The 15,097-nt window shown below is 35.1% G+C and overlaps 1 protein-coding gene across 1 annotated transcript in view; it reads left to right on the top strand.

Annotated features, from left to right (window-relative positions):
• The window catches only part of COG5 (component of oligomeric golgi complex 5), a 294,139-nt gene that overhangs the window by 131,912 nt on the left and 147,130 nt on the right, over nucleotides 1–15,097 (top strand). Inside the window, exon 7 of the mRNA XM_082691956.1 lies at nucleotides 78–208. Within this exon, the coding sequence (XP_082548082.1) occupies nucleotides 78–208 (131 nt within the window). The remainder of the gene's footprint in view (nucleotides 1–77; nucleotides 209–15,097) is intronic.

Below are 15,097 nucleotides of genomic sequence, written 5' to 3'. Positions count from 1 at the left end.
GGTAGTTCAGTGCCTTGATATTTATTCAATAGTGAAATACTTAAATGTGTGTGTTTTTTGATGTTTTTTTTTAATAGATTATCTTTCTCAAGGAATAGATCTTTCTGGAATAGAAGTAATAGAAAATGATTTACTTTTTATTGCAAGAGCTCGACTTGAAGTGGAAAATCAAGCTAAGCGCCTCCTGGAACAGGGTGTAGAGACACAGGTAATAAAAGTAATAGCATTTTGTTAATGTGTTAAATATGTTGTAAGACAGATGAAGATTTGACTTTGAGGTTAAAAAACTAATATATGCCCTCATCGCTGAAGAACCATGTCTACAGTTTAAATTGTAGAGTAGGGTATGGAGTAAGTATAGGGAAATTTTATTTAATATATGTTTATCTAATTTTAAAAATAGATTATAAGATTTTAGTATGTGATATATAAAATATGAGATATAATTTATATGTCTATGTAGATAGACCGTTAATACCTGTTGAATATGCTTATTTTGTCTTAAGCACTGTTACTTATTTAAGCCTTTCAACAACCCAGTAAAGTCAGTATTGTTATTTCCGTTTTACAAATGAGGAGACTGAGAACTTAAGTATCACATGGTATATTTTGGATCCAGACATTAAGCACTCTAACCCCAGAATCTTGCACCATTTACAATCACTGTGTATATATTTGTTTATTTATTTATTTGAGTGTGAGAAAGCCCAAGCTGGAGAGTGGCAAAGAGTGAGAGGGAGAAACAGGCTTATCGCTAAGCAGGGCATCCTGATGTGGGGCTCAGTCAGTACCCCAGGATCATGATCTGAGTTGAAGGCAAACATTTAACTGACTGAGCCATTCAGGGTCCCATCTGTGCCATAATTTAAAAATATATATTTTTTGGCTTGAGATATTTCTTAGGTATCATTTGCCTGTTGCTAAATATTCTGTAGTTGAAGAAATCCAAAGTTATTGATGTAGTTGAATCAACAAATTAGATGTAACCTATTATTCTACATTTCAATTGCACCCAGATATTTTCTCCATTTGTATTGGACCCAAATACAATTATTAGTGTCTATTTTTATTTGGATCCTTTAAACTAGGTGTTGTATTTTGTGTATTTGTACTGGACAAAAATAATTTTACAAATATTTTATTCTCTAAGTAGTCTCTAAATCAGGAAGGTACTTGTTTGACTTCTGATTCTTCATGGTTAAAATTTAAAAAGCATAACTGAGTATCACTGTTTAAAATAAACTTTTGACATTGATTATTATTTACATAATGAAAAGTGAATGGATGATAAGTACATATGAAATGAAATACCACACACACACATGCATGTAGAGTGAAATACCACCATGTGAACACATCTGTAAGATCAAGCCCCAGTCAAGAAATGGGAAATTCCCAGCCCTCCTGGGTTCTCTTCACTCCCTCTCATAGTCACTGCTGTCCTTCTTTCCCGAAGGTAACCAGTATCCCAACTTAGAATACTGGAGCTGAGTTTTACCTGCTACTGATTTTCTGACTTTAGGTCTCACTGTGAAAGTAAACTGCTTATACTGTTAAAAAAAAAAAAAGATACTCACCTACATCAAATTAGAGAAGATAATTTCAGAGAAATATTCAAGGAATTCCATGTCAACTTTGAATTAAGATGAATATTTCTGTAGAAAGTTGACCCATTTCATTTAGTTGTGAGAAGGGTAGCAATTAACATTTCAGAAAGTGAAGGATCCCAAGCCTTTTATATTCATCCAATGTCCATCTTATCACTACCTCACAGATTTCAAACTTTATGTAATACTATTTAAAATTTTTCCTGTGAAGTATATATTGCTATGTGTGTATGTACATATATGCTTATATCTTTAATCTATGCAATCCTTAGTATTTTATTACATTTCAGAGTCATGGGAATGAAGCCAAAAATGGTAGAAAAGAAGCATTACTAAAGTTTGTTTAAAATACCATTTTTCGGGCGTCTGGGTGGCTCAGTGGGTTAAGCCGCTACCTTCGGCTCAGGTCATGATCTCAGGGTCCTGGGATCGAGTCCCACATCGGGCTCTCTGCTCAGCAGGGAGCCTGCTTCCTCCTCTCTCCCTGCCTGCCTCTCTGCCTACTTGTGATCTCTCTCTGTCAAATAAATAAATAAAATCTTAAAAAAAAAAATACCATTTTTCAGTAGGGGTGGGTGATTTTAATATGGTGCAAAGGAATGGTTACTTTTAAAGACTTATTTTTTACTGTGTTCTTACATATCTAAAGTGGGGAAATATTTTCTAGGATAATTTTTCCTAACTAAATTCAATTTTAGATATGTTTTTGTTTTGGGGTACCTTTTAACAGTTGTCAAATTTGACTTTGCTTCAGTTTTTATTTTTTTTTTAAAGATTTATTTTTATTTATTTATTTGACAGAGAGAGATCAGAAGTAGGCAGAGAGGCAGGAAGAGAGAGAGGAAGGGAAGCAGGCTCCCTGCTGAACAGAGAGCCCGATGTGGGACTCAATCCCAGGACCCCGAGATCATGACCCGAGCAGAAGGCAGCGGCTTAACCCACTGAGCCACCCAGGTGCCCTGCTTCAGTTTTTAAATCATATTAAATTTAAAGTAGAACTGATAAACCTGTAAGAAATTAGTATCCTTAAACATTAATAGTGTTAAAAATTTGAATTGTATAAAGTTAATGAAAAGATTATTCAAGTAGATAACTGTCATTATTTAGCTAATGGCCCATGTCTAATCAGTGAGATTAAGTTAGATAAAGAAGAAAAAAAATAAAAGTAATATGTGTCTTCACGGGTAGATGTGGGATGATCTGCATGGATCTGAGAACAGTCAACAGGGAGCTATAATTTTGTATGTCTCAGTGTGGTTTGAAGGAGGGTAGTTTCTGCTTAGTAGATGGAAATATTATCTCTGTTCTAGGCTGTATGGGTTATATTAGCAAAGTTTGTCGTTCATTAGTCAGCATTATCCAATTCATTTGTCTCATTTAGAGTCTATAAATATAAAGTAACCAACCTGAGAATAATTGGGCTTTCCTACATAATTTTCCTAAAGGAAGAAAAGTGTACCAATCTGCCAGTATTAACATTCTGGTTCATTTTACAATTTCTACAGTATTTGTCGTATATAAATTAATATTCATGTTTATGACATTTATTAATGAATTTAGTCACGTGTGTCTGTCTCTCTCAGACCTGAGTCTTCTGGGTTATTTTCACGATGTCCGCTTTCTGCCTTTGCAGAACTGACATTAAACCGTCAACAGTAATGATGCTACTGAAATAATGCTTCTTGGGAGACAAGGTGGAAGGAGTCTATATGGGAACCTTTTGCCTTACCTCTTAGAAAGCAGCAAGACAGAGGTGTCATCCGGCTGGGTCAGCAGGCAGTTCAGGAATTAAAAAAGAAACTAACCTTTATTGAATGCAGTTCTTTGCCAGGATTTGTGATTAGTCACTATACATTTGTTATCTCAGTCGTAGGAACAAATATGTGAGGAAGATATAATTATCCACTTTTTATACTTAAGGAAACAAAGCCCTGGAAAGGTTAAGAAATTAGCTGAAGATTACACAGCTAGCAGGTGGTAGAATCATGGTCTGGGAATGCCAGCTTTCCACCTTTCTTAAATAAGACCAAGCACTTTATTCTAATTTTGTTAAATAATCATATTTTAAATTATTTGACAATCTGCAAAGTAATTTATGTTGAGAAGAATTTTTATACCATAAAAATTTCTTTGGGAAGTCTCCATGTGATGACTAATCTAAACCAGTTCTTTAGTATTCCTCAGAATTTTTATGTTTCTCTGGCCAACTTTTTTCCCCCCTATTCTCTGCAGTTAGTATTTCAGACTTTCTCTACTTTCCATCAACCTTGCCCGCTTTGCCACACACTCCAGTTCACCCTGAGCAGATACTCTTAATTTCTACTTTGTACACGGACCTCTCACGCTGCCTGTGCTCGGGGCCCCAGTGTATTAATAATGGAACCTTATCTCGTTGTATTTCCACATTCTCCTTTCTGTTTTATGCTCTGTCTTGTGTTCTTTTCCTTCTCATCAGCATTTACACATGCATATTTGATGCCAGTTTCCCCTGTGTTCTCTGCTTTTCAGGCTCACAGGATTGCTTTTCGTTTTTCACATGCCTACTTTCCTTCCTTCTTTAGGGCTTTCATGTTCCTTTTAGGCCTGAAATACTCCTTCCACTTCCCATTAAAACAGATGCTGCAGCTTGCATCTATTTTATTCTCAAATCACATTCTCCCATTTATCAGATGTCACTGAAATAGTTAAATGTGGGGTGCCTGGGTGGCTCAGTGGATTGAAGCCTCTACCTTCGGCTCAGGTCATGATCCCAGGGTCCTGGGATCAAGCCCCGCATCAGGCTCTCTGCTCAGCGGGGAGCCTGCTTCCCCCCCCCCCTCTCTCTGCCTTCCTCTCTGCCTGCTTGTGATCTCTGTCTGTCAAATAAATAAATAAAATCTTTAAAAAAAAAAAAGGAAATAGTTAAATGTTTTATTAATATTTATTGTAAATATAGACTAAAAGAATGACAGCATTTTAATTTGAAGTATTAATGCAATAATGAAATACTGCACACTAATCAGTTTATAGGCTCATAACATGAACAGAATTTTTCAAAAAATAAGGAACTTTTGAAAAATGTTACGTCATCACTTGCATTTAATAATCAACTTCTGACATTAATTTGGCTTCTCAAAAATAGTGATTTCTTTTTGAGTATGTAGTTGATAGCTATCATTTTTAGTGTCAGTTAGTTATAAATCTTAACTTTATTAAAAGAAAGTTTATTTTCTTGGCATTCTTTTTCCAAAACCAAATTTTAGTAAATATAGATAATTTCTCTTTGATCATTACTGTTTTTTCCTGGTTAATTGCATAAATGTGCTATTTTCAGTTGTAGGTTTTAAATGGCTTTGTAGTATCACAAAATCTCTGCTATAGTGTTTCATAATTTTTCTTTTTGAAGACATAAGCTAAATGACTACTGAGATATTGAAGAGCTCTTGTTTCTTCCTGCATAAAAAATATGAAAGTAAACTAACCTCACAAAGGCTGTATTATTTCTATATGGAAAAGATTCGTAGAGGTATCACTACCATTTTCTTTATTAAGAGTTTGGAAGGATTGATGACTTGGAGTGCATCTTCTGGTGAAGCATACCATATCACCACATTAGAAAAAACATTCTTCAATTCACTTGAAGAATGAATCTTTGTCACAGATATGGGGCTTGATATGGCTTCCATCCGCAGCTCTTCCTTTCCTCCAATTTCTCTCTGTCTCTTTTGTACTGATCCTCAGAATCTTTCGCTGACAGAAGCCAGACAAAGAAAGAGAGAACCTTATGATATTTTCAGGATTGCAGCAGATTCATTACCTCGAGCTCTAACTAGCTTTCAAAAATAGGTGACAAAGATTTTGATCTGGATGAGTTCCTGCATCACCATAGATACCAGGCCTCCACAGTGAAATGATGACATTTTAATTAGAAAGACAGCTTTAACTTGTGAATTATAAGCTTTCCCGGTAAACAAGTGCAGGACTTTCTGGAGTTTCCAGGATGGGGGAAGATGATGTACTTATTCACTTGTCTTTAAAAGTCATCAGGACAAAGGTCTATGTGATCTGTTCTTTCAGAGCTTAGTACTTGGCAGTGATCTCCCTCGTGGTAATTGTTGTCAGTGCTAGGAAGTAAATATCCACGGACCTGTCTTTTCCCTGAGGCAGAAAACCTCCTTGGTCAAGTGAGCCCAAGGTTCTGGTGCTTATCAGTTGACAACTAACAGTACTGTGACAGTGAGGTCTAGACAAGAGTCTTTCTAAGAGATGACATTGTAGAACTGAAGTTCAATAGATAAATGTCTCCATAACACGCAGTAAGTGACTATGATATTATGAACCCTTTTTACTTTTGTAATTAAAAATTCTCAGTTTGCTTCTAGCATAGAGAGGGTACCAATTTAAATGCGTTGTGTTGAAGATCTGTGGAAATTAAGCATTTCCTAAGCTTCAAAAACACTTCCTGGCAAAGTTGAACAAAGAAAAAAAAATTCCTTTCATAGCTACTTATGGTAGTTCAGCATACAGTACTTCTTTTGTGATCGCTTTTCTTCTGTGCTGGCCCAACCAACACCAGTAGTAGACTTGGTGTCAGTTGATTTGTGAAGTTGGATATCTGCTTTTAAAGGTCTAGCTTTCTGTCTTTAGCTGCTGCAAGTTTTCCTGGCTTGTCTCATGTATTCTAGAACATTTGAATCTATATAAACTCCTTTTGTATATTTGGTCCCAAGGTACTTTTTGGTTTTTGGTTTTTTTGCCATTTATAAAATACAGAGTTTCAGTAATTTTTCAACTCTTGTTGAAATATTCTTCTTTTTATTCATTTTTTAAACTTAAGTAAATTAACATACAATATCCTAGTTTCAGGTTTATATTATAGTGATTAGATATTTTTAAATGTTATAAAATGATCACTGTAAGTCTAGTTAATGTCACCATACAAAGTACTTACAGTGTTATTGACTGTACTTCCTATGCTGTACATTACATCCCATGACTTAATTATTTTATAACTGCAAGTTAGTACTTCTTAATATCCTTTACCTATTTTGCCTGCCCCCTCAACCCCTCCCTCATTTGGTTACCAGCAGTTTGTTTCCTGTGAGTCTGTTTCTGTTTTAATTTTTGTTTTAGGTTCCACTTAGAAGTGAAATCTCATGGTATTTGTTTTTCTGTGTCTGACATTTCACTAAACTTAATACCCTCAAGGTCCATTCATATTGTCATAAATGGCAAGACTTCATTCTTTTGGCTTTTTTAATTTTAATTTTATTTTTTTAAGTAAGCTCTATGCCCAACCTGGGGCTTGAACTGATGACCCCAAGATCAAGAGTCGGATGCTCTACTGACTGAGCCAGCCAGGCACCCCAACATTTCATTCTTTTCTATGGCTACTCAACAGTATGCATACACCACACTTTCTTTATCTGTTCATCTGTCAGTGGACAGTTAGGTTGCTTCCCTATCTTGGCTATTATAAGTAATGCTGCAGTAAACATAGGGGTACATATATATTTTTGAATTAGTGTTCTCATTTTCTTTGGGTAAATACCTGGTAGTGGAATTGCTGGATCATATGGTAATTCTATTTTTAACTTTTTGAGTTTTCCCAAAGCATTTTTTTGACCCAAAATAAACAACTTCAGGATGGGTAGGTGCTATGGATGAAGGGTATTAAAGGTACAAACTTCAGGTAAAGAATAAATGTCTTGAGAATGTAATATACAACATTGTGACTATAGTTAATACAACAGTACTGCTGAGAGGATAGTCCTTAAAAGTGCTTATCACAGGAAAAAAATCTGTAACTATGGTGATGATGTTACCTAGACTTTATGATGATCATTTTGCAATATACACAAATATCATATCATTATGTTGTACACCTGGAACTAATATAATGTTGCATGTCAATTATACTTCAATTTGAAAAGAAGCAATTTGAAAGGATGATAATAGTAAGAGCTCTTCAAGTTAACCAGAGCTAAATGTTTCATGTATTTCCTTTACTAAATTCAGTGGATAATTTGTCATTACTACCCCCATCTACGACAAATATTTGTCTGTTTGCTCCTATCACTGTTAGCTTTCCTTAGATTTAATAGAGATCTGGGGCGGGGGTGGGGGGGCTCCTGGGTGGCTCAGTGGGTTAAAGCCTCTGCCTTCAGCTCACGTCATGATATCCGGGTCCTGGGATCGAGCCCTGCATTGAGCCCTGCATCGGGCTCTCTGCTCAGCAGGGAGCCTGCTTCCCTTCCTCTCTCTCTGCTTGCCTCTCTGCCTACTTGTGTTCTCTGTCAAATGAATAAATAAAATCTTTAAAAAAACTTTTTTTAAAAACTAAAAAAAAAAAGAGATCTGCATGAGCACATTTATATTTAAATAAGGTTTATGACATGTGTAAATAATAATTTTAAAAATTACTCTTCTGTAGTTAATATGTTGTTATATGTTGTTACTAATAATAGTAGTGTTATTAATTTGTACTGACCTGGTGTTATAGAACTTAAAAAGATACTGATCTCTAAATGTTTTCCCCGAAGTTTAGTCTTATTATTTAGCTTGTGCTTGCTATTTTATCCTTAAATTTGGAAATTAATTTAAACTCTTATTTAAACACTCTAAATCAAGGGTTGGTACTGTGGATTTTGCTATGGCCCAAGTACTAAGAATTGTTTTTGCATTTTTAAGTGGTTGAAAAAAAAACAAAGAAGAACATGCAATGGAAACCATATGTGTCCTGGAAAGCCTGAAATATACTTACTTTTGCGCCCTTTAAAGAAAAAGTATACTGATCCTTGCTTTAAATCATTTTATTTTCTTCATTGTGTATGTTTTAGTATTTTTCTTTCTTCCTTCTCTCCACAACCCCGTTCTCTTCTGTAGCATTTCAGTTATCATATGGTACTGCTCTGTGTTTTTGTTTTATGCCAAATGTAAAGTGGTACTGTTATTTTTGTTTCTGCATTCTGTATTCATGCTATTTTCTTATTCTTTGATACATTTTCTTGTCATGAACAACCTACTGTAACATTGGTTACTTTGTTTTTAGATTTAATTTTGTTGCTATCTTCTAGTGTAGATTCACTCTAATTCAGTCTAATTAACTGTCTACTTTCAGCTGTAGGGTCTTTTGGCATTATAGCTTTCCATAGTTTTCCAGTTCACTGAGTGGCATTTCATTTTCATACTGCCCTGTGAATAATTTTTTCAATAACTGACTAAATTTTTATTATATTCACATAGAATCTATCCCTGTTCTTTGTCTAAAATTTGTGTAATTATTTTCTGTTTCTCAAAAACTCAGAACTTTTTATTTGGGCAACTCTTATTTAAATGATTTTTACTTAATTTAAACAATCTAATGCTGGTTTTTTATTATAGTAGCAAATACTTAAATTTTTATTTTGTAATTCAGAAGAAAAGACCCAGGTAACCGCTTTGGGTCACTCAAGATTAGTTTGCATTTTCTACAGTTTCATATAACCAAAGTCATAGTGTGGTTTCTCATGTCTGAGAAACATGAGACATGTCTGACATGATGAAGACATGATGAAGAAACATGTCTGTTCTCCATCATAATTATTTTGAGATCAATCCATGTTGAATGCTTTGGTGGCTTGGTCCTTTTTTTATTGCAGATTAGTATTCCATTTTAGTTGAAGTACTTTTATCTGTTAACTAATTGACAGACATCTGGGGTTATTTCCAGATTGAGGCTATGTAAATAAGGCTGCCATGGGCCAAGTACAAGTCTCTGTGTCAGCGTATGATTTCGTTTCTCTTGGGTAAGTATGAAATGCAAGAATGGTTGGGTTTTTGCAAAGAATGGTATATTTACTTTTTAAAGAAACTAGCAGTTTTCCAGAGTGGCTCTATCTTTTCACATTCTCACCTGAGTAGGTTAGGGTTTCTCCAGGTCCTTACCAAATTCGATGTTGGGAGTCTTTTTTAATTTTAGACATTTGAACAGGTCTCGGAGGTAGTAGATTCTCATTGTGGTTTTAATTTGCCTTTCCCCTAATAGCTGATGTGACCAGCTTTTCCCATATGCTAAATATGAAAGGTCTTTGATCGGTATTTAAAGAGTTTATTTTATTCTTCTTACTGAAATGTAAGAATTCTTAATGTATTCTGGATACAGATCTTTTGTCACATATGTGTATTGTAAATATTTTCTAAGGCTTGCCTTTTTTCTTTTTGCATTGTCATTGAGGTGTAATTTAACATACCATAACATTCATTCATTTAGCGTATAGTTTGATGGATTTCAGTCAATTTGTACAATTGTGCAACCATGTCACAACACACATTTTGGGAAAACTGTTATCGCCATGAAACCATTCCCTCATGCCTGTTCACAGTCAGTCCCTTCTCCCGCTGCTGAACCCAGGCAATCCCTGATCTGCTCTCCATGTCCATAGATCTGGCTTTCTCTAAAATTTCATAAAAGTGGAACCACACAGCATGTATTCTTAGACATCTAGTTTCTTTCACTTAGCACATTGTTTTATTTAGGTTCATCTTTGTTGTTGCATGCATAAGTGATCCTCTTATTGCTTAGTAATATTCCATTCTGTGGATATAGTCACCGTTCATGTATCTATAGGTTGTTGGACATTAGATTAGTTACAGGTTTTTAGCTATTAAGAATAATGCTGCTCACGTGCCTGATTGGCTCAGTCAGTTAAGTGTCTTATTTCAGCTTAGGTCTTGATCTCAGGATCAAGGATGCATTCAAGCCACGCATTTAGAAAAAAGAAAGAAAGAATAATGCTGCCTTTCCCCCCCACTTGATATCATCTTTTTGAAGAGCAAATTTTTTTAGTTTTGACAGACCGGTTTATCTGTGGTTTTGTTTGCATGTTACATAAAATTTCTGCCTACCCTAAAGGTGCAAATCTTTCTTCCTGTGTTTTTTTGAGAATTTATGAGTTTATTGTTTAATTTTTATGTTAAGTGTAAGGTTCATTTTTTCCATAGAAATAGGCGGTCGTTTGAGCACCTTTTGTTGAAAAGGGTTATTTTTTCTTTCATTGAATTACTTCATTGTGAATTGGCAGATATTTTGGCACCTGGAGAATATGTAATTGCCTGTCATTCTTTCTACTGATAGTTTTAACATTTATTGATGATTTTTGTCTAAATCATTTTATATTTTTCATTGGAGAATGTGAAAGTGATTTCTATTTTTGTTATTCCTCTGTTTTTATTAGCTGTGATTCATTTGTAAAGAAGAACTTTCACTCATCAACTCAGGAAATTTGGTTACCCTGAACTGTAATTCCTTTTTAAAATGATCAGTAAATATTTAAATTTTGCACCTTTATTATCAATTTACAAAGTAGTGAGTTGCTATGATAGCCACCTCCAGTGGCAGCAAATGTGGTATGATTTTGTTCTCTTTTGTTTTTCCTTCTTTTTTTTTTTGAAGAACTGTTAGGGACTCATGTATTTTTATATATGTGGTGCTGGGTGAGACTGCGAGAGCTGTGACACCAAGCCAGACTAACGATGGCTTAAAAATAGGGATTTGTCTGGTTGTGGGTGGTGCTGACATTGTTTCAGCTGTTCAATAAGGATTCAGGTCTTTCTTCCATTCTGTCATCCTTAGTGTCCTTTGCTGGTCACATCATGGTCTCCCACCACTAGGCATCATGCCCATGTTTGACGTGTGAATATGGGGCAGTGTCAGCTGCCAGCCAAAAGGCAGGGCAAATCTTCAGAACTGCCCCAGGAGACCTGTTTTTCTGTCTTATTGACCAGATCTGGGCCGCATGGTCATCCCAGCTGTCAGGAGTACTGTGGAAGCAAGGATCTGGCAGAGAAGCACAAAATTGTCAGCATTGGCTTGCGCTGCTTATGGGCCATTGCTGGGGGCAGAGTGCATTGTCACCCCAGGAGAAAATTAGGTTTTTACTTTAGAAACATTGGGAACATTATGTTAAGAAAGGAAGAACTGAATTTCAGGGAGTAACTAGTAATGCCTACCATAAATGTCTTTGATAAAGCACAGAATGACTAGAATTATTCTGTTACTTAAAAAGATAAGCCAAATTTATACATTTGACTTAAAAGTGTAATTTTATTAAAAGAATGACATTTGGGCCTTAGTATATTGTTGTCTTATTTTCCTATACTGTCATTGTCCTATAAAATTCATTTTACTATTGAACACATTTTAGTGTCCTTGAAAAACTATCTACTGATCTTTAATGCAATGAGAATGTTATTCTGGGGTCCCTGGCTGGCTCAGTTGGTGGAACATGTTACTCTTGATCATGGGGTCATGAGTTCAAGCCCCGTGTTGGGGGTAGAGATTACTTTAAAAAAAAAGAGAGAGAGAGAGAGAATGTTCCTCTAAGCATTGACATCATTTAAATATTTTTATTTAATGCCAATGTATGACTTCAAATGCTCTCTAGATTTGATACTCTAAATCTGTTATCCTTTGATACCCCCTTTTCCATTTTCTGTGTGTCATCACTTCTTCTGCAGAACCCTCCTTTTCCTGTCCATGTTCACTCCTTTTTTACTGTCCTTTTTCCTTGTCTTTCTACAGCTCTTTTATTTTTCTGCTTTTCTTCTAAAAGGGCTAGAATAAAGTTGATTTCTGGTTGATAAGATCATATTGTGCTATTAAATGTCCTTCTTAGTTTCTTAATTTCATTTGGGTTATACACTGTTGACTGTTGATTGTTAACAGGTTCTGAAATAATCATATTAGGTTAGCTGAGAAGTACATATTCAGCATTAATGGCCTGCATGTTACTGAATCAGAGAAGACACTGGTAAGCTCTAAATCACAACCAAGGTAGCTAATATAATTCTTGCTTTTAAATTACGTTATTTAATGTGATTCTCTCTTCCTTTAGGACATGTAATCTCCCATGGAGCTCCATTAAGTTTTCAGTGTTTTAGGCATGTTGTAGCTCCAGAAAAAGTGTCCAGTGTGTCTGTCTCATTAGGGCATATGGCTAGGAGATTATAAATTGCCTTCAGTATTTTGGCCTAATATACACTTGTTATGTATAGGGTGTTGTGAGTTTATTAATACTATTTTTGTTAAATAAAATAGTTGGAATTTTTAATTTGTAAATTACTGTGTATGTTTTAGGTACTGAGCTTTTCCTTGTTTTAAATTTACCTGAAAATCAGCCTGATTTTATTAAGTACATCTTCTACTGAGGGCATGGTTTAAAGAATTACCTGCTTTGTGGTAAAGATGATTAAATCTGTATCCTTTCTCTGCTGTAAAATAAAACTACAGAAAGTGTATTATTTTATTTTTACTCAGCAGTAAGGACTGGCTGTGTAGTGAAACATAGCTTGTTCTACTTGTTCTCTGAAGTTTTGCTTGAACTGACTTTGCATCTTTCTCACTGTAATATCTGTGCTTTTGAGGGACACTAAGTTGATCTCTCCCTTTCCCTCCCTATCAGCCCCCTCTCTGAATGTATTTCTGGGGTTCCTTGGGGGTTTTTTCCCCCTTTTTCTTAGTTTTTGTTTTAATTGAGTATGGAATGGCTTACTGATCAAACTTTGAGGAAATACTGTATTTCTAAACCTCACTAAGGAAAAGTAAAATTTCAGAATCTCATGCCTGCCTTTCTAGTTCACATCAGTTGGGGAAACAGCTAAGACTATCATAGGACTTAAAGCTTTATGAACTGAGTCACTTTGGAATGGTGCACAGACTGTTACAACAGAATAGCATCAGCTGAATTTATATTCTACATTCGTCCTTTTCTTTTCTCAGCTCATTTCTTATATGAAAGCTAAAGAAAAAGAATTTACCTGCTGAACAATTATTTCAGTAAGGGAAGGAATGAAATGTGATTGTCTTTATGATACAAGGAGTATTTGATCCTTTCAGACTTTTAATATAATTTCAGGCTATCCTTCACAGTCGTACATTTATGTCATTTTTGCATTTTGTTTCCACTTAAATCAAATTGTCACTCTCTCCATTTCTGCTGCTAGTTATATGAAATTTTTCAAGTTGTATTAAACTTTTGACTTAATATTATATTTGTGCTCATGAAGGTCATCTCCTATTAGTTTACAGCTTACTTAGTAAGTGCTGAAATACTGCTTGCTGCTTCATAGAACAATCTTTACAGCAGTCTGCCTAGATCTCTGTTCCATTAGCTCAGCGCCAGCTGTTGCTTTGGTTACAGTGTTACTGTTTTGGCAAGCTTTTCAAGGATCTTAACTGTGTTGCTTTTCTGACTATATTATTATGGTATTTTCTTTTCTTCCCATATAATACTACTAAGGTGTTGGAGGAGAAAGGAAAAAATTACATTGTATTTATTTGTTTCTAAAGCAGGAGAAACAATTTTAGTTTAATAAAAAGAAAGTGGTTGTGCCATCTTCTGAAATGCTTTTGAAGAGGTAGAAATTTATCTTGATCTATTTATGAAATTATCCCTTTCTTCTCTGTTACATGGGCTTTAATCTCACTTTATATCACAATTTATGATAAGTTTTATATAAGATTAAACGATTTCTTGAAGGTCACAGTGACAATTTGTAAAAAAATTATCCTTAGAATTGACTGTCTTATTTAAAAGAGAAGACATTGTCTAGAAGACATGGCCACCTTTTCAGCAGAAGCTTATCTCTTGCTAGCATGGTATTTTTCAAATATGTTTAGTCTGTATGTTTTGAGAGCTCTTAAAATTTGCCAGAGAGTATTTCTTGCCTGCAAAACTGGCATATCTGGAGATCTTCTCAATCAAGTGATGATGGGATGACCTGTGGTAGAGTACAGAGTAAACAGGAAAGGGCCCAAGACCTAAAACTGGCCAGCTGTGGGCCTGCTCTCTTGCTGCCTTGGTTTCCTTAAGTGTAAAGTGAGGATAGGAATACTTATTCTGCCTATGTTGTGATGACAAATTAATATCCGTAAATATGAAGGCTCTTTAAAACGGGGAAGACAGTATGGAGGTTCCTCACAAAATTAAAAGTAGAATTACCATGTGATGTAGTAACTCCACTACTGGGTGTTTACCCAGTATAATTTGAAATAATATATACACCCTTATGTTTATTGCAACATTATTTGAATGCAATAGCCAAAATGTGGAAGGCACCCAAGCAGCTGGGCAAGTTTGCATTCCCGCCCACACTTATTGTTCCTTATGTCTTTGAAGTTAGCTATTCTGACAGGTGTGAGGTGATATCTCTTTGTAGTTATGATTTGCATTTCTCTGATGATGAGTGATATTTTGCATCTTTCCATGTGTCTGTTGACCATCTGGATGTCTTCTTTGGAGAAATGTCTACTCATGTCTTCTGCCCAATTTTTAATTGGATTCTTTCTTTTTGTGTAGTGAGTTATGAAAGTTCTTTATATATTTTGGATACTACCCTTTATCGGATATCTCATTTGCAAATATCTTCTCCCATTCAGTAGGCTGCCTCTTAGTTTTGTTGACTGTTTCCTTCACCATGCAGAAACTTCTTTTTTTTTTTTTTTAAAGATTTTATTTATTTATTTGTAAGAG

This window comes from Mustela nivalis, assembly GCF_964662115.1.
Source record: "Mustela nivalis genome assembly, chromosome: 12".
NCBI classification, from domain to species: domain Eukaryota; kingdom Metazoa; phylum Chordata; class Mammalia; order Carnivora; family Mustelidae; genus Mustela; species Mustela nivalis.
Note: the sequence above shows the minus strand (reverse complement) of the source record. Positions and strands in the feature narration are given on the sequence as shown.